A 25,595-nucleotide genomic window follows, 5' to 3' on the forward strand; every position below is an offset into this window, starting at 1 on the left:
CTTCCAGGACCTGTGATGATGTCACATGGAGGGGAGGAGTCAGGGGTCACATGATCAGCTCCTCAGTGTATGCAGGACTCTGCTGTGCTGGGTGTCATGGTGCTGGATGAGGGGAAGGTTATGTGTGGGGTCAGGAGGGGTTTACAGTGTGTACGGAGCAGACCTTCATGTATATTATTGTGTTCACCTCTTGTTGTCACCTCTAGTTTCAGCCTTACAGCTCCATTTCTCCATACCTCCCAACTTTTCAAGAAAGGAAAGAGGGACAAAGCAAATGCAAATGCAAATTTTGACCACGCCCCTAGCCACACCCCTAGCCACACCCATTTGGCAGTAAGGGTCATTCAGCAGATGCCCCGGACTGTTCATTCATATTTATAGCCGTCAGAATGTTCTTATATTTCTGTGTCACTATAGACATATTGCTTATTTGTGCCTATCAATCCGTGTTCACACGCTGCATAAATTCTGTTTCTTTTTGTTTCTGTCTGCACCAAACTATACAATAACAATCTTCTCTGGTTTTTCCATTTCTGCTGCATTTTTTCTGCCTTTTCTCCATTATTTAATGCATTTTTGGTTCAGATGTGAATCTGCGTTTTTAAGTGTTTTTATTGTGCAGAGAAGCTTTTTCCTGCATTTTTTAAGCTCCACATAGAAACCTCCAGAGAAACCCCCCCGAAAACCGCAGAGTTCACCGGCGTCTTTTCATGGAACCACATCCACTTTACTTGGACAATTAAACACAGCAGAATAAATGTGCAAAAAACCAGCAGAAAAAAGTGCAGCATTTACACTACATGTGAACACGGACTAATTGTCCAAGCAAAGTGGATGAGACGTCCTGAAATCTCCGCTCCTGGTGCGTGGAAAGACGCCGCTGAACTGTGCGGTTTTGGTGTTTCTTTCTTTATAAGCTTCAGGATTCACATCAGCAACAAACATGTATCAAATAAAGGGACAATGTATAAAAAATACCGCAAACACGCAATAATCAGAGAACATTGTTATTGCACTCGTGGCGCGGACACCTGAAGAAAAAATGCAGCATTTACGCTATGTGTGAACACGGCCTCAGTGATCCATTTTTATTACATTTTTTATGGGTTTTAATAAAGAAAAATAATAAATTGCGCCTTTTTTTCCCACCATTTACCGATCCCCATAAATAACCTGATCGCTGTGTTGTTCAGGTCATTACGATTACAGGGACACCAAATATGTCCATGTTATTTGCTGATTTGTGATGTTTATTATTTTAAAAAAAAGTGCAATAAAATTACATTATTCTATTTTTTTTTATTGTTTTTAGTAACTTTATTAGAAGAAAAAAAATCCTCTTTTCCTCTCCCTCTAGAATACAGGACATAGAGATGCTGCTCTGTACAATGTAGCTGTGTCCTGTGTAATCTGCTGTGTAAGAGGCTGCATTGTAGGTTCATTTATGTAAAATCCTCCCTCTGACATCATCAATCCTAGTGGCTCAACAGCTAGAACAGCTAGGAAAGCCAGGAGGTTGCTGGACACAAGTTTTGAACGTTGCTGGTTTGAATCCAAGGTGGTGAAGATAAAAAAAAAAAAAATTGTATTTGTATTTTTTTCCTCATTTCTTTATATTAGTTTTATGGGAACAAATGAATCTGACTCTTTCACCAACATTAAGATACAGTATTTATCTATCTATCTATCTATCTCCCTCTATCTATCTATCTATGATTCTATCTCTCTATCTATCTATCTATGATTCTATCTATCTATGATTCTATCTATCTATGATTCTATCTCTATCTATTATCTGTCGTGTATCTATATATCCCTCTATCATCCATCCCTCTATCATCCATCCATCCCACTATCATCCATCCCTCCCTCTATCCCTCCCTCTATCTCTCCATTCATCCCTCCATTCATCCCTCTATCCCTCCCTCTATCCCTCCATTCATCCCTCCATTCATCCACCCATCCCTCCCTCTATCCCTCCATTCATCCCTCCATTCATCCCTCTATCATCCATCCATCCCTCCCTCTATCCCTCCATTCATCCCTCCCTGTATCCCTCCATTCATCCCTCTATCATCCATCCATCCCTCCCTCTATCCCTCCATTCATCCCTCTATCATCCATGCATCCCTGCCTCTATCCCTCCATTCATCCCTCCCTCTATCCCTCCATTCATCCCTCTATCATCCATCCATCCCTCCCTCTATCCCTCCATTCATCCCTCTATCATCCATACATCCCTCTATCCCTCCATTCATCCCTCTATCATCCATGCATCCATCCCTCCCTCTATCCCTCCATTCATCCCTCTATCATCCATCCATCCCTCTATCCCTCCTTTCATCCCTCTATCCCTCCATTCATCCCTCCTTCTATCCCTCCATTCATCCCTCCATTCATCCCTCTATCATCCATCCATCCCTCCCTCTATCCCTCCATTCATCCCTCTATCATCCATCCATCCCTCCCTCTATCCCTACTTTCATCCCTCTATCCCTCCATTCATCCCTCTATCATCCATCCATCCCTCCCTCTATCCCTCCATTCATCCCTCCATTCATCCCTCTATCATCCATCCATCCCTGCCTCTATCCCTCCATTCATCCCTCCCTCTATCCCTCCATTCATTCCTCTATCATCCATCCCTCCCTCTATCCCTCCATTCATCCCTCTATCATCCATCCATCCCTCTATCCCTCCATTCATCCCTCTATCATCCATGCATCCATCCCTCCCTCTATCCCTCCATTCATCCCTCCATTCATCCCTCTATCATCCATCCATCCCTCTATCCCTCCTTTCATCCCTCCATTCATCCCTCCTTCTATCCCTCCATTCATCCCTCTATCATCCATCCATCCCTCTATCCCTCCATTCATCCCTCTATCATCCATCCCCCCCTCTATCCCTCCATTCATCCCTCTATCATCCATCCATCCATCCCTCTATCCCTCCATTCATCCCTCTATCATCCATGCATCCATCCCTCCCTCTATCCCTCTCTCCCTTCATCCCTCTATCATCCATCCATCCCTCCCTCTATCCCTCCTTTCATCCCTCTATCCCTCCATTCATCCCTCCCTCTATCCCTCCTTTCATCCCTCTATCCCTCCATTCATCCCTCCTTCTATCCCTCCATTCATCCCTCTATTCATCCCTCTATCATCCATCCCTCCCTCTATCCCTCCTTTCATCCCTCTATCCCTCCATTCATCCCTCTATCATCCATCCATCCCTCCTTTCATCCCTCTATCCCTCCATTCATCCCTCCTTCTATCCCTCCATTCATCCCTCTATTCATCCCTCTATCATCCATCCCTCCCCCTATCCCTCCATTCATCCCTCCCTCTATCCATTCATCCCTCCCTCTATCCATTCATCCCTCCCTCTATCCATTCATCCCTCCCTCTATCCATTCATCCCTCCCTCTATCCATCCCTCCCTCTATCCATCCCTCCCTCTATCCCTCCCTCTATCCCTCCCTCTATCCCTCCATCCATCTTTGCAGCTGAATAATCTGCTTCTGGTGTCTCACCTGCAGTATAGAGGTCAAGATAACAAAATCTTCCTACTGGTTTCATTACAGGCAGTAGCTCAGTGGTAAAGCTGCTGCCTTTGAAACAATTAACTCACAGCTCCATGGGTTCGAGTCCCGGCCGCCCCGAAAATCCAGCCGATGATAATTTAATTTAATTTATTCACTTCACTGAGGGGAGGAGTCGGGACATCAGCTGTGAGCCGCGGGAGTGCGGGACAGCCCTGATAAATCGTGCAAGTACCGCAGAATCCGGGACGGTTGGGAGGTATGATTTCTCTGCCCTGAGCTCAGTCCCGGGGGTCCGGCACTCTCTGGTTTCTCTGCACTGAGCTCAGTCCGGGGGTCCGGCGCTCTCTGGTTTCTCTGCACTGAGCTCAGTCCCGGGGGTCCGGCGCTCTCTGGTTTCTCTGCCCTGAGCTCAGTCCCGGGGGTCCGGCACTCTCTCTGGTTTCTCTGTCCTGAGTTCAGTCCCGGGGTCTGGCGCTCTCTGGTTTCTCTGCACTGAGCTCAGTCCCGGGGGTCCGGTGCTCTCTGGTTTCTCTGTCCTGAGCTCAGTCTCTGGGTGTCTGGTGCTCTCTGGTTTCTCTGCCCTGAGCTCAGTCTCTGGGTCCGGCACTCTCTGGTTTCTTTGCCCTGACCTCAGTCACGGGGTCCGGTGCTCTCTGTGTTATACATTCGTACATCTTGGTAGCAGTGTCTCCCGGTCTCTTACACCGACTCATGGTCACATTTTCAGCCTTATTTGCTCCTCACTTCTGGCACAATTACGCCGTGCTGCATTTTGTAGACAGTTTTTTTTCAACTTTTTATTTTTGAAGTGTTTCATAACAGTATAACAATCACATGGAGAAGAAATATTCAGGTATACAAAGGTAGAGATATCACCAAAGTCTTTCACATTCAGGTAAACATAGATCATCAATCAATGGGGGCTCAAGCGGAGGCTACACCGGTAGAGGGAGGACAGTACCCCAATTCAGAAAAGTCTTGTAACATTCAGTCCCTGGTTTCAAGTTTGCATCGGGATCCCGGACAGGGTGCAGCAGGCCAGGTCATTACATCTGATAGGGGACCAGAAGAACATCCCAGGGGGTCCAAGTCAAGACAAAGCTGTCCATTGAAACATGGAGAACCGCTATCAGCCGCTCCAAAACTCTGATGTCCTTTACACTGGCATGTAGATCTGACGCTTGGGGAAGGGGGGGCATTCACTATCAGCATACCAATATCAAAAATTTAGCTGCCGTCAAAATATGTAATAAGAGTTCGATTTCAAATCTGCCGAGGGACATTGGAAATATGTACATTCAATAGGTAAACAGGATCCCTAGGACTCCCTCTACTCAAGATTTGACCAATTAAGGCCTCCACTTCACGCCCAAAGCCAGCAATTCCCAGACATTTCCAAAAGACGTGGTACAAGGACGCCCGCCCCTCTACATCTCCAACATACATCTGGCAAGGCGTGATTAAATGTATGAAGGAGCTCAGGAGTGTGGTACCATGTCATCAGAACTTTAATTTGATTTTCTTTGTAGAGGGTATTAGCCGAGGATCTGAATGCTCTTGACCATATGACCGACCAAAGCACCGGTGATAGAGGCCTTCCCAACCGTCCCTCCCACCTCAGCATGTAAGAGTGGTTCCGATGGGTTGTGGTTATTCAGGATGGAGTATATAGCCGAGATCAAGCCCTTCTAGACAGTTTTGTGTGTGGAATGTAACCTGTGATTTTTCTTGAAAGCCAAATAGACCAGACACATGAGATTATTATTACCAGTTACCGGACAACCACTATATGGCGGCATTATATATTTCTAAATGTCTTGTTAGTTCATTATTAGGGTTATACATTTAGCATGACATTTCCAAAATCATCATTCTATTTTGGAGATGAATATTATAGAGTATAATATGTGTGTGGGCGATCGCATGAGGTGATTAAATAGGAAAAAATGAGACAATGTAAAGGAAGAAAAGAGCAGAAAATGGGGAAAAATGTGATATAAATATGAATAATATATGTGTTAATTATAAATAGAATATATACAATGAGGACAGTGAAAATGTTCCTGCACGTATTTCATCCACATCAACTTTAGGGGCCGTAGCCGGATCTCCAGACAGGTATGTTTAAAGAAAAACGAAGATAAAGAGATAAAAAACTTACGAAAAATAAAAAAAAAACCTTTATAAACATAATAACTCTCCCAATAAAAAACATTAATGTAATACTCTGTACAAACCCACCGTATCCAATCTAAAGATCCATTGTCTTTTCAGCGGTGACAATCTCCCTTCTATGTTCCATCTCCTCTTGTCACCATAGAATTTATCTCCTCGGACTTTCAGGAAGGTGGAGTTGGACTGATGGAAGATCTTGAGGTGTCCGGGGAGCGTCTTCAGACTGGGAACTTCATGAGCTGTTTTACCCTTTTCAGTATCTCTGATGTGTTCTCTGGTTCTTGCTCCTAATTCTCTTATTCTGACATCAGATTCTGTATCACGGACATTCTGCGTAGTATATCACTGCCTTAAGGGGGCTTTACACGCTGCGACATCGCTAACGATATATCGTTGGGGTCACGTCGTTAGTGACGCACATCCGGCGCCGGTAGCGACATCGCAGCGTGTGACAGCAATGAGCGAAGAACAACAAGTGCAAAAACGTGAAAAATCGCTGCTCGTTGACACCGTTCATTTCCTTAATATCGTTGCTTCTGCAGGTACGATGTTGTTCATCGTTCCTGCGGCAGCACACATCGCTATGTGTGACACCGCAGGAACGACGAACATCTCCTTATCTGCGTCCACCGACAATGAGGAAGAAAGCAGGTGGGCGGGATGTTCCGGCCGCTCATCTCCGCGCCTCCTCTGCCATTGGACGGCTGCCGTGTGACGCCGCACGAACCGCCCCATTAGAAAGGAGGCGGAATGCCGGCCAGAGCGACGTCCCAGGGAAGGTAAGTCCGTGTGATGGGTGTTAGCGTTGTTGTGCGCCATGGGCAGCGATTTACCCATGTCGCACAACTGACGGGGGCCGGTACGCTCGCTAGCGACATCGGTACCGATATCGCAGCGTGTAAAGTACCCTTTAGACGTACACCTTATATGAAGTTTCATTCTGTTCTTTCTGGACCCGCTCACATTTTAAAAGATTTTAGCTTTTGAATGTACATGTCTTGCTACTAACGCAGAGGAAAGAAACCAATGGTGGTACTTTTGTGTCAAGAAATCGGTGTTTGGGGGGTATAGAGTGTGAGCCCTTGCGGACAGGGTCCTCTCTCCTCCTCTACCTGGCTGTGCCTTGTATTGTTCATAATTATTATACTTGTCTCTATTATCTATACCTTTTCACAAGTAAAGCGCCATGGAATAAATGGCACAATAATAATCATAATATATAGTGCCTATAATTTTTTTTTTATCTTCTTGCAGTGCACATGGGTTTATAAGGTAAATATTTCTTGAGGATGGATTCAGCTTTAAAAATCTCTAAATGTTTTTTCAAGATTTTCCACATATTATCCCATTTATTATTATATGTAGTGTGACGTACTCCTCGTGTGGGGATCACCTTTCCCGGGGTGAAGAGTACGGTGTGATTTGCTTGTAGCCCACAATTCAGGTCTCTGGAAGCCGCTACACGATTATAGAACTGTGTGTCACTTTATTGTCACTAGTTGCACAACAAAGTAAAAGCATAAACATAACATCCCTAGCCTTGTCCAGGCGTTAAAGAAACAACCCAAACCCTGGCTACTCAGACACGGCCGGGCTAGTCCCAGTCCAGTCACACAGGAATGTCTACTGTCTATGGCATCCAGTTGTACTTGCAATGCGGCGTGCACCGTCTGTGCAGGCTCCTCTCAGAGAGATGTCTCTTTTCTACTTCTCCTGACTGTGTGACTAAGGTGATCACCTAGCCAGGTTATATGCACAGCTAGCCAGGTGCAGTTCATCAGAACCTGTAGTGCTAGGATTTAACCCCATCCTACCCAGCTTTCCTAAGCATACAGCAAGATTTTGGGAGAAACATAGACCCCTTTATTAACTTCACCATGCAATACACTCCATTTCTTTTGAAAGGCTATAGGGTTGAGCTCTATAGTTTACCAGATGCTGAGTATGTGATAACCCATCACCATTTCCCTATAGGCTACCCGCCTTTCCTGGAACAGAAAACCTAAAAGTTTGAAGTGCTAGAAACCACCATATCACTCTACGTTTCTTTTCCCGGTTACTCTGCATCCATTTCAATCGCTCGTGACCAAGTGAAACTCTCTCCACAGCAGATAGTACCTTAGATTCAAGAGCCCACTTAATGGCCAAGGCCTCTTTTTCCACGGCTGCGTACCTTTTCTCATGATCATTTAGTTTCCGGCTGATGTACAACACAGGGTCCTCTTCCCCATCAATCACCTGTGACAAAACTGCCCCTACCCAATGGTCTGAATCAGCACTTTGCACGGTAAAGGGTTTCTGAAAATCTGAACACATGAATGCTGGTTGGGAACAGAGGTCTTGTTTCAGGGCCTGGAGTGCTCTTTTCGCCTCTGGTGTCTATTTAAACATTACAGAACTCTTTCCTTTTGTGAGGTCTATAAGAGGGGTTGCAATAGATGCAAAATTAGGAATAAACCTCCAGTAATACCCTGCAATCTACAAAAATACCTGCTTTTTATTCAGGGGTCTAGACCAGCTCTGTATGGCTTCAGTTTTATTTACTGAGGCTTAATTCGCCCTCTTCCAATGGTGCACCCCAAATACTTGACCTCTTCTATATTGTACATTTCTTGGGGTTTGCTCTTAGCCCTGCCTGTCTGTGAGTTCACCACAGCTTGTACCATATTAAGGTGGGACTCCCAACCCCCACTGTATATTATCACATCATCAAGGTAGGCAGAAGCATATTGAGTATGGGCTCTGAGTATCCTGTCCATCATTCGCTGAAACGATGCCGGGGCCCCATGTAAGCCAAAAAGCAACCGGATGTATTGATAGTGACCAGTGGGTGCAGAAAAAGCCATTTTTTCCTTGGCACTTTCTGTCAACGGAATTGGCCAGTATCCTTTAATTAAATCAAGTGTTGTTATGTATCGAGCATTACCCAGCTTCTCGATCAGCTAATCCACTCGAGGCACTGGGTAGGAAGAATGGATCAATGAAATTTTAATAAATTCATGATGTATACATAACACCATCTGTAAAAAAGCTGAAGTTGAAAAGAGGATGGCTTCTACAATTGGATAATAAATAATCCTAAACACAGTCAAAATCCACAATAGACGACCTCAAAAGGCGCGAGGTGAAGGTTTTACAATGGCCCTCATAGAAAATCTGTGTCTAGACCTCAAAAGGTCAGTGCATGCAAGACGAGCCAGAAATCTCACAGAACTGAAAGATGTCTCCAAGGAAGAATGGATGAAAAAGCATTTACAAGCTGTGAGACTTGCCAAAGGGGGTGCTACTAACCATGCAGTATTTGTTAATTGCAAAATGTAAAAACTGAAAATATATATTTGTTTGCCTAATATACAATGTAAATGTATCATCTTCACTATTATTATTTATTATTATTGTGCCATTTATTCCATGGCGCTTTACATGTGAAACAGGATACACCTACAGTAGGTACGGAAAATATTCAGACCCCTTTAAATTTTTCACTCTTTGTTTCATTGCAGCCATTTAGTAAATTCAAAAAGTTAATTATATTTTCTCATTAATGTACACTCTGCACCCCATCTTGACAGAAAAAAACAGAAATGTAAAAATGTTTGCAACTTTATTAAACAAGAAAAACCTGAAATATCACAAGGTCATAAGTATTAAGATCCTTTGCTCAGACACTCATTTAACTCACATGCTGTCCATTTCCTTGTGATCCTCCATGAGATGGTTCTGAAACTCCTTCATTGGAGTCCAGTTGTGTTTAATTAAACTGATAGGACTTGATTTGGAAAGGCACACATCTGTCCATATAAGACCTTACAGCTCACAGTGCATGTCAGACCAAATGAGAATCATGAGGTCAAAGGAACTGACCAAGGTGATCAGAAAGATGAATATGGCAAAGTACATGGATATCCTGGAAGAAAACCTCTTCCAGAGTGCTCTGGACCTCAGACTTGGCCAAAGGGTAACCTTCTAACAAGACAATGACCCTAAGCACGCAGCTAAAATAACAAAGGAGTGGCTTCAGAGCAACTCTGTGACCATTCTTGACTGGCCCAGCCAGAGCCCTGACCTAAACCTAAATCTCTGGAGAGGCCTGAAAATGGCTGTCCACCATCCAACCTGACTGAACTGGAGAGAATCTGCAAGGAAGAATGGCAGGGGAGCCCCAAATCCAGGTGTGAAAAACTTGTTGAATCATCCCCAAGAAGACTCATGGCTGTACGAGCTCAAAAGTGTGCTTTTACTCAATACTGAGCAAAGGGTCTCAATACTTATGACCATGTGATATTTCAGTTTTTCTTTAATACATTTGCAAAAATTTCTACATTTCTGTTCTTTTTCTGTGAAGATGGGGTGCAAAGTGTACATTAATGAGAAAAAAAATGGACTTTTTTGAATTTACCAAATAGCTGCAATGAAACAAAGAGTGACAAATTTAGAGGTGTCTGAATACTTTCCGTACCCACTGTAATAGGGAGAAGTACATTAATCATAAACAAAACAGTACAGGAGGTGAGATTACTCTGCCTGTGATGGCTCACAATCTACAAGGGATGGGTGAGGATACAGTAGGTGAGGGTTGAAATGGTTGTTCGGCGTTATAGTGGACTGAGGGTTACTGCAGGTTGTAGGCGTGTCAGAAGAGGTGGATCTTTTGAAGCTTTCCAAGGTAGGCAGGAGTCTGATATGTTGAGGCAGAGAGTTCTAGAGTATGGCGGAGGCAAGGGAGAAATCTTGGATATGATTGTGGCAAGAGGAGATACAAGCAGAGTAGAGAAGTAGATCTTGTGAGGATCGGAGGTTATGTGCAGGTAAGTACTGATAGACTAGGTCACAGATGTACGGAGGACACAGGTTGTCTCATGGTAGACATTTTTACTCTGTTTGCCTGTCCCCGTCTCTTTTTCATACAGCCATTGTCTTACACATTACACGCTAACCTTTGTATTTTATATTTGTATGTCATATATTTATACCTTTTCAGATATTTCTTCTGTCTCCTTTTTTTTTTAAGGACTTAAAACTGCAACGGTTGTTACAAAAGTTTAAACAAAAATCATTGTGTGAAAGAAATTGTGTTTAATTGTGATGTAAAATAAAACCCTTAGGAGATAAAGGCCTCACGTTTTATACATCTGTGGGGAACAATCAGTCCCTTCCTGAATTCCTACATCTAGATGGGTTTGAGAAATGAATTTCATCAGGTATTACGAGACTTAGCCACCTATTGTCCAATAATGATTTCTGCTCGTTTCAGCAATTAGAAGAATTTAACCTCCTCATAGATGTTGTCATCGATATATTCAGGTCTGATCCAGTTAAAAGCTTTTAATACACAAAATAGAATTAAAAAACTGCGGTCCGACATGATGCTGAGCACAATATCTAATTCACAGGGAATGTCTGGTGAGATTTCTGGACTTTATAAAGTGCCACTATCCAAATAGGTGGAAAATTATCCTCTTGTTATTATGTGTAAATGGGAAAGAAACTTTGAGCCGTTACTGACGATCAATGGACAAGGATCCATGAAGGGGTCAGATCTATATACCTAGTGGAAATTGTAGACTGTCAGAGCTACAAATCATCCATAGGGAATATATGACCCCTCTGTTTCTCCACAAGGTCGGCATATGTACAGAGGACAAACGTCGGAAGTGCTTAGCGGAAGCTGCTGATCTTATACACAGGCTGCAGATTATAAATACTTTTTCGGATTAAAGTTATTACAATTGTAAAATCATAATCCGTAGGTTTGGTCGGAAACACTGTGGGAAAATTGCAGTATGACGATTATTGTTTCTTGCACATAAATTGATAAAATTTTGATGATTCAGATGACGCTCCGACAAAACATGATTAACAAAGTCATTACTACAGGACGGTATGAGAAGGGGATTTATTCTAAAAGAAATGCCAGGGCCAAAAATGAGAGAATCTGGGCCCCGGGGCTGGAGATTTCAGGCTTCCAGCGTGTCAGTACGAGACGGGGTCTTTGTCCCTTCTCTACTAGGTATAATGTGACTGACTGATCTTATTCATAGAAAAAGCGTCTGAGTAAAATAGCAACTGCCTAAATATGAGGAGCTTGTCTGATCTGTAAGTCATTGTATAAAGAACTATGGAGCCAGCGCTATTCTTCTGTGTACAATTTGTGAAGTTGCTGTAGCCCTAATATTTCTGTACATGACTTCTCTCTATAGATAATCTTACCCCAGCATTCTGGATTGGGAAAAGGTGGAAGGCAAAGGAGGGATGGGTGCATTTTATTGTCATTTCTCTTAGAAAAAAAATAATACTTATTCCCACCATTTTGTATGTGCACTCAAACCTAAATTTGGATTTTTAAAAAATAATTAAAATCATAGAAAATGTAATCAAGGACCTCGTGTGAAGAAGTAAACAGCCGAGGAAAGCAAAGAAAAGGACGAGTTCATATTGTCTAAAAAAAAACAAGCAAAAGGCCAAGAGAATAAATTGTTATATCAGGCCTTACAGAGGAAAAACGGATATACTTTTGAAAAAATAACAAACAGTTAAAGCTTTGTTAGTGAGAAATTGCAGCAATAAGAGTATTGAATTGAAGATATTTAATGTCATAATGAAGGAATAGGTTGGGCGACCTCTTCTCCAGCAAACATTTGTCATGCCCCGACCCATGGGACCGACCCCTACTGGGCAGAGGGGTTGGTATCCAGCACGCGGCTCCGTCCGGTCTGCCCATCCCCGTTCTTCCTTTAATACAGGGTACTCATTCGGATCGCAGTCCTGGATCCTCCTCCAGCTCTCTGCTTGTGGCCTGCTCATCCAAAAACATGTATGCACTGAACAGGTCTTCCAGGACCTTCCTTAGGCGATGCCCACCGCATTCTGCTGTGATTTAAAGGGCCAGTACTCCTTAACCTGGAAGTGGTTCTCAACCTATTGCAGAGAGGCACTGGATATATAAGGCAGCTTCCCCCTCTGGGAGGTGCCTGAGCAACGTCTTCCTGTTTCTTTCTGTGGCATTGCTTCTAGTCAGATCTCTGTCCCCTGCCTTATTGTTTACCCTTGCTCCTGTTCCTAATCTCTGTATCTTGCCTTCCCTCAGAGCTGGCTGTACCTGTCTGCTGCCCATACCTGGGTTCCTGCACTCCACAGAGTCCATACCTGTCCGGCCGTGACCTCTCCGCTTCAGTCCACTGGATCAGATCAAGCACCACCAAAGAAGGTCCTTACTGAGTTGCCTGTGTTAACATTTTTCCTACTACTGGATCAAGGTCTGGCTCGGTGTTATCATCTACCTCCACTTTGGACCTTGCTGGTGCTCAGGTCGTACCTGCTGTGCATTGTCAATCGGCCATACCTAGGGGTATTCCGTCTATTCATGTGCTGACTATACCTGCACTCCGGACTCTACCATAGGACCCTTTGTTGTTTGACACTGGTCGCGCTCTAATCATTAAAGTCCTTCCCTTCCCTCAAGATTTGTCCGAGTCCGTCTCTGGGGTCAGCTGCCACTGACCTCTGCGGTCCTGTGGGTTCATAACCACGCTCCCCCGTGGGTAGCGCAAAAAAAGTAAATGCGGGGGGGGGGGGGGGAAGAAAAAATGAAGAACCATACTTTAGATACTCAGACTTTATTGGAAACAAAATTGGGTGTCAGGTTATTGGGACAATTAGTAACTATTTAAAATCAAAGTAACCTTAGAACCTAATCTGTATATTGGGGAATAGAGAAAGGGAGTCAGTTCCCAATGATGATGAAAAAAAAAACAACTAAACTTAGCGTAAAGTGATTATAGAAAAAACTCAATCACACCAGATGTTCCCACAAAGAAGGAATGGATCGTAGATGGAAATAGTATTTGTAATATGAACATATTTATTATTGTAGTATAGAGAAGTTACAGACATTGATCAGACATGGTGCGCTGAAAGTAACTGAAATGAACGGCAGATCGCTGAGATTGGGAGTTAGGAAGAAGAGGGTAAAGGAATGTTGGGTATTTTTGGGGGAGGAGCGTTGTAATACTCTTGTCCATATAATTAATATATAAATTTACTACAATTTCAAATGATAAATGCACATGGAATATTGCTTTTTTTTTGAATTTTTAGAAAACCAATGTCTATTACAAACTGTATATATTTTATTTCTACAGTAGTGTAACTGGTAAAGTGCTTTCCCTTTCTTGACTTTACTTTGAATATCTCTTTTGTGTTTTCTTGTTCAGTTTGTCAAACATATGGTTTCTCCCCACATTAATTTTTCTTGGTGGTCAACAAATTATAATTTTCAAGTAAGTGTGAGTTCTCTGATGTCTAACAAGATGTGATTTTTTGTTAAAACATTTCCCACATTCTGAACATGAATATGGCTTCTCCCCTGTGTGAATTCTCTGGTGTGTAACCAGATATGATTTTTTGTTAAAACATTTCCCACATTCTGAACATGAAAAAGGCTTCTCCCCCGTGTGAGTTCTCTGGTGTGAAACAAGATGTGATTTTTGGGTAAAACATTTCCCACATTCTGAACATGAATATGGCTTCTCTCCTGTGTGAATCCTTTGATGTCTAACAAAATGTGATTTCTGTGCAAAACATTTTCTACATTCAGAACATGAATATGTTTTCTCCCCTGTGCGAGTTCTCTGGTAACTAACAGATTCTGAAGAAAATCCTTTCTCCCTTGTGTGAATTTTTTCATGGATTTTTCGATATTCTGAAGTTGAAAATGGCTTGTTTGCTGTAAGAGCACTTGGATTTTTAATGTCTCTTTTGTGATATTTTTTCTTGTTAATATTCTGTGATGAATCAGCGGATAAGACTTGTTTAATAGAATCAGATGATATATCTTTACTGTGAAAAGATGATGGTATATCTGGAGTAACGGCATTGACTTCAGTTATATGTTGTGTGATATCAAGGTCATATGATTTAAAAACTGAAGATTTCAGTTGTGCCTCTGATCTCCTGGTACAGTCATCTGCCAAAAATAAAAATGAATTTTAATAATACATCCAAATTTAAGGCTATAATTTATAAAACAGCTTTTAATGTTGTTACCAGCATCCCCACACTGCCTTGCACCAATTCCCCGGCAGGGACATTGGCTCACTTACTCTTCTGGCCGCCTAACGGTGGCCTCCGTGTCCCCAGTCCCTGCTGCAGTCTCCCAGGGCCTACACAGAGGTCTTGGGAGCACACTTAGGTGGCACGCATCCATTCTTAACAGGCCAGCGTGCCCTAGACTGGAAGTCGCTCTCAACTTATGGTTAAAAGGCCTATAGGAGGTGCCTGGGCAACAAGGTCCATCCTTAGAGATGCATTGCTAATTGTCAGGTCCTATTTGCTGAGTCTTATGCTGTGTCTGCTAACATGTGTCCTTATTGTAATATCCACTGTGCCCACTGTACCGTTCTATACCAACAGTACCAGGACTCCCTAGAGTAGCACCTGGCGGCTACCTTCCAGCAGAAGCTTATCCTCACCATTAGAGGCTCTAGTAAAACCAAGGTAGTCGCTTAGTTACGGTCCTCCTGGTTGAACCAGTGCTGCAGCCCAGTGGGCATACTCCGTTCGCACCTGCATGAATAACAGTTTGCCCAACCATGGATCACACTGGCTCCAGAATGTCTAAACTTGCAGGTATACAGCAAGAGATGGTCCATTAACGGTACAAACAAGACCGGATCCTGACCTACTTGCAGTCAGTGGACACCCACTTGCAAGCATGCCTGCACTGTCCTGCCACCTTTTCCTGGCAGGGACACCGGTACACTGACCCTTTCGGATATCCAACGATAGCTTTCATGACCCTCGGTCCCTGCCGCAGTCTCCTAGGGCCTGAACATGCCATGCAGGTCTCCTTGGAGCAGCCCCAGGGTGCAGAAAAGTGCACACCTATTCTTAAAGTACCACTGTGCCCTAACCCAGAAGTGTTGCTCAGTCTATGGCTTAGAGGCACTGGGTGTTTAAGGCATCCTTCTCCCATGGGAGGTACCTGGACAATGTGGTCTATCCTTAGAGACATGTTTCTAGTTGTCAGGTCCTTTACATTTGCTAAGTCTTATGGTGTGTGTGTGTGTGTGTGCAAACACGTGTCTATATCCTAGTATCCGCTGTGCCCAGAGGACCTGCTGCATCTATCTATACCAGCAATGCCTAGCATACCTGCCATACTTGCTGCATCTTTCTATACCAGCTGTGACTGCTGGACCTGCAGTGACTGTCAGTATCCTATTCCCAACCTCTGGGACGAGCTGTCGCAGTACCAAGACTCCATGGAGTGACACTAGGCAGCTACCTTCCAGCACAAGCCTATCCTCACCCTCAAAAGGCTCTAGTGAAGCTGAGGTAGCCGCTGAGTTATGCCCACTCCTGGTTGAGACAGTGCTGCGCAGAAGTGGGCCCACTCCCATTCGCACTCGAAATATAACAGTTTGCTCAAGCTATGGATCCCACTGGCTCCTGACTCCTCAGCTCGCAGGTATGCAGCAAGAGATCGTCAATCAATGGGAACAAGACCGGATCCTGATCTACTTACAGTCAGTAGGTAGTTGCTTAGTTACGCCACTCCTGGTTAAGCCAGGGCTGCAGCCCAGTGGGTCCGCTCCAGCTCACACCCCCAAGCATAACATAGCTAAAGACATTGCAAGTTATATAAATTGTAATTATTTACTAAAACAAAAACAGTTTACAATTTCACAGTAGACCTCAGAACAGGAACCAGGAGACCAAGATGTTCAATGTTCTTTGTTCATTTTGCCTCCCGTATATTGGAATAATAAGCCATCAAATAATATTTTGTAGGTCAAAATTCTACCAAACTGCTACTATGTCAGTGGAAAAAAAGGAGGGTTTCCACAATTGTTGTTGCTGAAAGACTCTTGATTATAAAAATATATGGCTTCTGTAGAATCAGAATAGTCATTTAGACTAAAAAAGAATACGGTAAATGCTATTTATTCACTATATGTTGCGGTAACACTATTCGTTGCATCCAAATGCAATGTTTGAACACTTTTTATTCTTTTACACTTTGGTGAATTTCAGTTTTTTTTAAATAAATGCAAAACAAATGAACCTAAAGGGGGCTTTACACGCTACGATATCGCTAATGTTTTATCGTCGGGGTCACGTTGTTAGTGACGCACATCCGGCGTCATTAACGATATCGTAGTGTGTGTGACACTGACCAGCGACCTTAAGCGACCTCAAAAATGGTGAAAATCGTTCACCATGGAGAAGTCGTGCCAAACCAAAAATCGGTTATGGTTGTTGTTCGTCGCTCCTGCGGCAGCACACATTGCTATATGTGACGCCGCAGGAGCGAGGAACGTCTCCTTACCTGCCGCCGGCAGCAATGCGGAAGGAAGAAGGTGGGCGGGATGTTACGTCCCGCTCATCTCCGCCCCTCCGCTTTGTTTGGCCGGCCGCTTAGAGACGTAAGCTGTGATGCCGAACGTCCCTCCACCTTGAAGGAGGGATTGTTCGCCAGTCACAGTGACGCCGCCGACCAGGTAAGTACATGTGACGCTGCCGTAGCGATAATGTTCGCTACGGCAGCGATCACAAACAATCGCATGCACGACGGGGACGGGTGCTTTCGCGCTCGATATCACTAGCTATTGCTAGCAATATCGTAGCGTGTAAAGCCCGCTTAACATTACAGCTAAGATAAAGTAGAATATGACAGGAAAAAAATCTCAGAAACACTAGAATCAGATGAAGCATCACAAAGGTGTTATCATGTAAAGTGACAGATGTCAGACTGGAGAAATGGGGCCTGGATAAAAGCAAATAAATGGCTGCAGTGGAAAAGTGGAAAGTAATGAAATAAGAGCGGCTTTGGTACTAACTGCTATAGAAAAAACTGTGACTATAGACAATAACACCTCTACTAAAATGATCGCCCTCCACCCCGACAGCCTTCACCGTCAGTGATTTAGTAACTAGAGGTGACACATCTGGAGTAATTACAGTATGTGGCTCGGGGGCTCTCGGCAATCCAAACTATTGTAGGGGACAATATTTTCTGTCAGATGAGTTTCTTGATGAAATATTATACATTTATTTTCTGCCTTTCAGACTCAACAATGGACGGCTCCAGTACAAGTTCTTATATAATGGACATTTGTACAATTCAGAGAAAATATCTTTCAGGCTCTTGAAGGTAGAAATATCGGAACTTTATATGTTAATTATTATCCTATTTTTTTCTAATTACATTTTGGAAATCATGTGGGTGGGCTGCCCGGCCTCCATGTACCCACTGTGGGGTAATTCTAACCTCCCTCATATGCTACAGTTAAGGCCACGTCACACTAAGCAACATCGCTAGCAACATCGCTGCTGAGGCACGACTATTGTGACGTAGCAGCGATGTTGCTAGTGATGTCGTTGTGTGTGACATCCAGCAACAACCTGGCCCCTGCTGCGAGGTCGTTGGTTGTTGCTGAATGGCCTGGACCATTTTTTAGTTGTTGCTCTCCCGCTGTGAAGCACACATCGCTGTGTGTGACAGCGACAGAGCAACAACTAAATGTGCAGTGAGCCGGCTTCTGCGGACGCTGGTAACCACGGTAAACAGCGGGTAACCAAGAAGCCCTTACCTTGGTTACCTGATATTTACCTTCGTTACCAGCGTCCGCCGCTCTCAGCTGTCAGTGCCGGCTCCCTGCTCTCTGCACACGTATCCGGAGTACACATCGGGTAATTAACCCGATGTGTACTGTGGCTATGTGTGCAGGGAACAGGGAGCCGTCACTGGCAGTGTGAGAGCGGTGGACGCTGGTAACGACGGTAAATATCGGGTAACCAAGGTAAGGGCTTCTTGGTTACCCGATGTTTACCGTGGTTACCAGCGTCCGCAGAAGCCGGCTCCCTGCTGCCTGCACACGTAGCAGAGTACACATCGGGTAATTAACCCGATGTGTACTGTGGTTAGGTGTGCAGGGAGCCAGCGCTAAGCGGGGTGCGCTGGTAACCAAGGTAAATATCGGGTTGGTTACCCGATATTTACCTTAGTTACCAAGCGCAGCATGCTTCCACGCATCGCTGCTGCTGGGGGCTGGTCACTGGTTGCTGGTGAGATCTGGCTGTTTGACAGCTCACCAGCAACCCGTGTAGCGACGCTCCAGCGATCACTGCCAGGTCAGGTTGCTGGTGGGATCGCTGGAGCGTCGCTTAGTGTGACGGTACCTTTATCCTCTGCCGAACTTTGGATAAAAACGCCCCTATCAGCACATTCAGGAGAAAGGAGAGAAGGATCCATCAATAAGATGCCGAGATTCTAGGAAGATGGATTCATTGCTCTCAGTGGGAGAAACAATAAGATACTTGTATTTATGATACTTATTAATGGCGAATAAAAATAAAATCAATGATGTTACAAAGCAAGTTTCCAGACTACTGAGGTCTCTTCATCAACTGCAAGATTATTATTTTGTTTCTCCCCCTGAGAGCAATCAATCTTTATTCACGTGGCGAACACGGCACCAAACTAAGAATCTAGGACGTCAGCAGCATCATTACCCTCCGCTTTCTCTTAGGGGTCCACCATACAGATTAGATTCTTCTTCCCATGATTTACTAAAGGGTACTTTACACGGTGCGACATCGCTAGCAATCTCATTAGCGATGTGAAATTCTAGAGCGCAAGTGCGATCTTTCGAGATCGCACATAGGTCATTTTACGCATGTGCGATCTCGAACGATCGCACTTGCGATCTAGAATTTCATATCGCTAATGAGATCGCTAGCGATGGCGCAGTGTGTAAAGTACCCTTTAGTTGTCTGCATATTCTATGTACACTGTCATTTGGCTTTAGAGAATAGAGATCTGGGCAGCTGAGGGTCAAGATCTTCTAATTTCAGGGTATAAGGTGGCTCCTCCTTGTAAAATCTGTCAAACAAATCTCACTCCAACAGAAGGGCATCCAATGCCCAAAATAATGGGGACACTTTTGGTTAGAGGAGCATGTGGTGGTCTAGCAGCAGAACGGTGACCATTTGATATGGCCGGACTACAACCCTGATAAAGCAGCCACAGCCGGTGACTGAAGAATCTGTGACTTCTCTGCATTTAGTGGTCACTACTCACCTGGGCGATTATCTGTAGGAATCTCCTCTTTCCTCCGCTCATCACCCCTCACATATGTCTCTGTAGTATTAATATGGGTCAGATCTTCACCCTGAAACAAATATTGTAAAACTCACAGACATATGGAGAAGTCCCATCTATGATCAGCTCTAATCCTGCTATCTCCACCGTTCTCATTACACAAGTATAACACATATAATACTGGTGGATAAAACAAGACTGAGCACAAGACCTTCACAGCCGTCTACACATCATAGGGGGATTTCATGGCCCCTTCTCTCCATCTACCTGATGATCCTGAGGAACATCGGGATCTTCTTGTTTACAGTCCTGTGGGAGAAGAGGATGGGGACATCTCTCTGGTGTTGTCCTCTTACTGGATGGAGCTGGAGGAGACACATACAGGGACTGAATTCATTCCTTACATACAGATAATTATAGGCCGTGTGTATTTAGTCCTGTCTATTACCTGGTGATGTGAGGGGCCGGGGAACCACCATCATGACATCCTTGTACAGATCTCTGTGTCCTTCTAAATACTCCCACTCCTCCATGGAGAAATAGACGGTGACGTCCTGACACCTTATAGGAACCTGACACATACAATGATACCGTCACCCCCGATCCCTTCATAGCGTTACTGTATAATGTCCCAGCATTCCCAGCAGTGTCACCTCTCCAGTCAGCAGCTCAATCATCTTGTAGGTGAGTTCTAGGATCTTCTGGTCATTGATGTCCTCATGTATCGGGGGGTGAGGTGGAGGCCCCGTGATTGGGCTCAGGGGTCTTCCCCATCCCTCAGACACAGGGGCCTGACAGCGCTCACTAGAGGTCTTCTTCACTACTGTGTAATCCTGGTTATGGAGAGACACAGTAAGAAATCTCACTCCAGACATTTCCAGAGTCCTCACCTCTCCAGTTCTGTCCATCTGTTATTCCCATAGATAAGAATGATGTAATGTGAAGTCATCAGAATCTCTCACCTCTCCAGTAAGCCGGAAGAGGATCTCTAGGGTGAGGTGTAATATCCTCTCCGCCATCTTGTCCCTGTCCATATCCATCCTTCACGGGGCAATCAGAAGAATTCTCTTCTATAGAGCGATTGTTCTCCCCCAGCATCTAATGTGTATGGAGCCTGAGCCCAGTAATGGGGAATCTCCACACACCTCCACCTGCAGAGCCGCACACTAGATATATGGCTGCTCTGTGCTTCCAGGACCTGTGATGATGTCACATGGAGGGGAGGAGTCAGGGGTCACATGATCAGCTCCTCAGTGTATGCAGGACTCTGCTGTGCTGGGTAAACAATAGGATAAAGAGTTGCACACCAGTCACAATGTATATGGGAATAATGAAATGCAGAACTGCTATGGGAATACTAGACTGAAAAATACAATGGACTATCTGAAATAAGTGAAAAACATGAAAATGGTATCTGCATAACTGCTATGAAAAATAGGAATGAGAGATATTTAGCCATTGTATTGATCATTCTCTAGTTAGTATGCATTTTCTGTCTGAGACCCCTGCCCCACCCATAGCCATGTGTCTTATTTCACATATATAGCTTGGTCCTTTGCTTCCCATACAGAGCAAGTTTTTAACTGCAGGTGAGGTTACACATAAGTTAGGGACCCCAAAAATAGAGATTACCTTGACGTTTGGTTTTGGGTCTCCTTTGCATTGATCAATACAATGGCTAAATATCTCTCATTCCTATTTTTCATAGCAGTTATGCAGATACCATTTTCATGTTTTTCACTTATTTCAGATAGTTCATTGTATTTTTCAGTCTAGTGTTCCTATAGCAGTTCTGCTTTTCATTATTCCCCTATACATTGTGACTGGTGTGCAACTCTTTATCCTATTGTTTAGTTGTATATTTTTGAGTCTTGCACCCTGTTCACACCATTGGTGTTCCAGACATACATTCTCTAGTCTGCTGTGCTGGGTGTCATGGCGTTGGTTGAGGTGACTTATATGTGTGGGGTCAGGAGTAGAGATGACCGGACCTAAATATTAAAGTTCGCTGTTCGTACAGAGCATGGACTTTACAAAAAAATTGTTTTTTGGAGTTTGGGTGCTTTATATATGTGACCACTGGAGGGAGCAGTGCTGTGCTCCGTGCTCGGCCCAGTGGGAGCCTCTTATTATATACACTGGAGATTAAAATTAGAGAACAACACATAATTTCCTAAATGTTGCGGTCATTGTGTCGTCCTCTGTGAATATATCCTAACACAAGGAAACTCGCAGGATTTTCCGCTTATTTAAATAATTTTCTTAATTATCTTACAAACCCTATGTAACTGGCTCCTAACTTTTCAGTTTGCCCTGACCTTGTAAAAATGATGTGCCGTTCCAAAGTGACTGAAACCCTCCAGCAGCAGGTTGTCCAGATGAAGGCCAAAGAGGTGACCCTATCATCCATAGCAAAAGAAGTTGGTCCTTCTATGTCTGTATTTTCAAGCATATTTTATCTTTACAACATCACAAACTCTTTCAAGTCCCCCCAAGAAGGCTCATCGCTCGCAAAAGACAATTGCAAGAGAGGTCAGGATAATGAGGAGAATCTCCATGCGTAATCATTTCAAGACTGCAGCTTGAATTGCTTGCCAGTTCAGCACCGAGCAGGGTAAAGAACTGTCTCGTCATACGGTGTCCTGACTTTTAAGATTATAGGATGGAAAGCCCACTCTGCAGTGACTAAACCTCTCAGCAGATAGACTCAAAAGGCTAGACTCCCCTTTGGTGAGGAGCATGTTGTGTGGAGAGAGGAGAAGTGGTCCACAGTTCAATTTAGTGATGAAAGCAAGTTTAATTTATTTGGGTCTGATAAGAAACATTATGTTTGTTGACAAACTGGGGAAAGACTGAACCCAAAGTGTGTTAAGAAGTCAGTGAAAGGTGGTGGAGGAAGTGTGATGGTTTGGGGAGTGTTTTCTGCAGCAGGAGTTGGACTTCTCATGTGTTCATCACTCAATCAGCCAGTAATTTTCATGCAGGACAATGCCCCCAGTCACACAGCAAAATGGGTAAAGCAGTTCATTGAAACAGAAAACATTGACACAATGAAATGGCCACCCAGAGTCCAGATCTAAGCCCAATAGAAAACCTCTGGAAAATTCTTTGTGACAAAGTTATGGCCAAGAAACCCACAACAGTCAAAGAAGTGTGGAAAAAAAAATGGAAGAAGAGTGAAAAAAACCCCCACATCACAGGAGAGTGAAAGACTAGTGATGTCCTGTGGCTGCAGATATGCTGAGGTCATTCACAGCGACGGCCGGTACACGTCCTAATGATTGGTGACTGTTGTTACCGTCAGAAAATTTAGTTACCGCATAATCTTTCTTTGTGCTACAGTCATTGCTGTTCTCTAATTATCATTATCACGTTTTGGGCAAAATAAAGGTTTTATGTTGAGAAACTTTGGATCTTTTGTAAAACACTGTTCTAGTGGCATGTGTGACGCCCTGGACCCCAGGGGTCACAGGTCACAACACTCCCCATATACACCCCCCACACTAGAAAGGTACCATCAGTAAACCACAAAGGCCTGATTGCCTCCCTCAGTGTTAGACAGGCACACCAGGTGGGCGGAGTCAGGTGGAAAGACACGCCCCCGAGGAGTCTGCTGGCCTGAGGCAGGAAAAACACGAGGAGTTCAGTTCAGTACAGTGGAGTGGAGAGAAGTGGAGTACAGTTCTGCTTGGGACCTGGGCTGGAGCCTAGGACCCCAGACCAGGCAGGCAGACGGCAGTGACCGCCTGCAGGAGAACAGGAATATGACCAGCGGAACCATAAGGGACCGGGACAGGGTAGTGGCCCGCCGGAATCGAACCGGGGAGCTAACAGGATACCGGAGCACCAGACAGGGTACTCAGACCCCGAACTAGGCTATACGCCACCATCATAGTCGAATTAACTGATTGCGGTCTGGACATCAGGGGTTCATTCCCACCAAAGTCCCGATTGAAGGCAACAGCCCAACCCGTCCGGATAGTAGCCACCGCCAGAGGCCAGAGATCAAAGAGCCAGCGCCTGCAGGCAAAAGGGGCTCCTACGACACATACACGCCGGGGAGCAGACTACCAGTGCCCACAGTGGTCACACTACAAACAGGTGCAGGAGAAAGGAAGACATTGCCAATCCGACTAGGAAGATGCAGCCGGCTGCGGGCCCCATTCACACATTCGTTTGGTTTACCAGTAACTCTGTGTGGTTTAATCGTGAGTACACCAGTGCTATCCGGCACCGCGCCGCATCGCAGCCCTGCGCCCTGCACCCCGGCCCTCTCACAATCGGGCCCCGGGACCAACATCCCCTACCCACGGAGGGGGTCAACACCTAGCTGCTTCACTACACGACTCCCGGGAGTCCCCGTACCTTCACCGCAGCAGTGGTGTCCACCATCACCACCACCCGTGGGTGGCGTCATGAACAATCACTCCAAAACCCAAACACCCGCATTCTCCCCGCGCGTAGCACCAAACACCCTTCCAGAGCGGCGTGACCCCCGGGTCCAGAGGCGCTCGAGCCAGCGACACACGCGAGCCCGGACCCGAGCGGCTCGGCGGTCGCAGCCGAGGCCGCGGGGCGGTACACATGGTGCACCCCTTACAAAAAACCTTCAAATGTTGATCAGTGTAAATTACATTATTTCTGAAAAAAGCAAGTGATCATACATTGTTCTCTTATTTTGATCTCCAGTGTACAGCAGTAATAGGATACAAGTTCTGCAAACATATATGTGTATAAGTATCCACTAAGTATTACAGTATGTATAGAGTATCCATGAGGAATAGAGTGTAGCATACAATATACTAATGTACACAGTTCATAGAAGTAGATATAACTAAACATTGCACCAAAGAAAGTGGAAAGATCACTGAACTATATGGAGTCATAGTAATAATCCGTACAGTAACACTCACATGTAAAGTAGAGTAATAGATGTTGTCAAGAAAACAGCCCTCTGGAGCCCCCATAATGTCAGGACTATTACGGAATTGACAGACAATAAGTAAATGAGGCCATTGATGTTCTTCTTTAGCGGTTATAGAGGTGCTGACTGTGACGGTAATATATACCGTATATATGTCACCAGGGCCGGATTATAGGCAGGGCAGACGGGGCTCCAGCCCAGGGGCCCCCACCAAAAGAGCTTCTAAGGGGGCCCCCACCATACTTGGCACTAGGCACCTGTCAGCATTTTTTTTTTCTTCACACCCTCTCCCCCTCCGTAAAGACAGTCTAATAAATCAGCTGTGTTTTCGGGGGGGGGGGGGCGCGGGGTGTTGAAGCACCGCTATTTATTTGTATCTGCGTCTTTAAGACGCAAAAACAAACTGCGGGCACAGGACGCTGATTGACACCGGAAGTACCAGTGGCTGCTTGCACTTCCGGGGTCAGGTGTGCTAATGCTCCCTGCTATGTGCTGCGACCGTACCCAGCGAGAGGTGGGGGCAGCTGCCAGGCACACTAGCAGGAGACAGCGCGCTGTGCTCTGTCGGCTCTGCTGTGTACTGTGCTTAGCATGCACCCAGTGTAGAGGAGCGCAGCAGAGCCGATGACCGCAGCTTCCTCTTTCCGTTCCTATTCAAATGTATTTGCGTCTTTCAGACATAAATACATTTGAACAGCGTGCCGGGACCCGGCCCCGCCCCCGACGTGCAGCAACGTGATGAGATCAGCACCTTGCTGACGTCATCACAGTGCTGCGGGCGCCACACAGGGGACAAGAGGAAGCGAGCGCTCCATGAAGGAACTGAAGAGACAGCTGTAATTAAT

At 44.8% G+C, this 25,595-nt stretch overlaps 1 protein-coding gene across 1 annotated transcript; it reads right to left on the minus strand.

The window, feature by feature from the left end:
- Positions 1-13,361: 13,361 nt before the first annotated feature.
- On the minus strand, positions 13,362-20,975 carry LOC142312263 (uncharacterized). Its single transcript, XM_075351195.1, has 4 exons — positions 20,275-20,975; positions 20,094-20,191; positions 19,806-19,896; positions 13,362-14,687 (listed from the first exon to the last, which is right to left on the minus strand). The coding sequence occupies exons 1-4, from the start codon at positions 20,405-20,407 to the stop codon at positions 13,981-13,983; spliced, it is 1,029 nt and encodes a 342-aa protein (XP_075207310.1). The 5' UTR covers positions 20,408-20,975; the 3' UTR covers positions 13,362-13,980.
- Between the last annotated feature and the right edge of the window lie 4,620 nt (positions 20,976-25,595).

This window comes from Anomaloglossus baeobatrachus, chromosome 5 (assembly GCF_048569485.1).
Source record: "Anomaloglossus baeobatrachus isolate aAnoBae1 chromosome 5, aAnoBae1.hap1, whole genome shotgun sequence".
NCBI lineage: Eukaryota > Metazoa > Chordata > Amphibia > Anura > Aromobatidae > Anomaloglossus > Anomaloglossus baeobatrachus.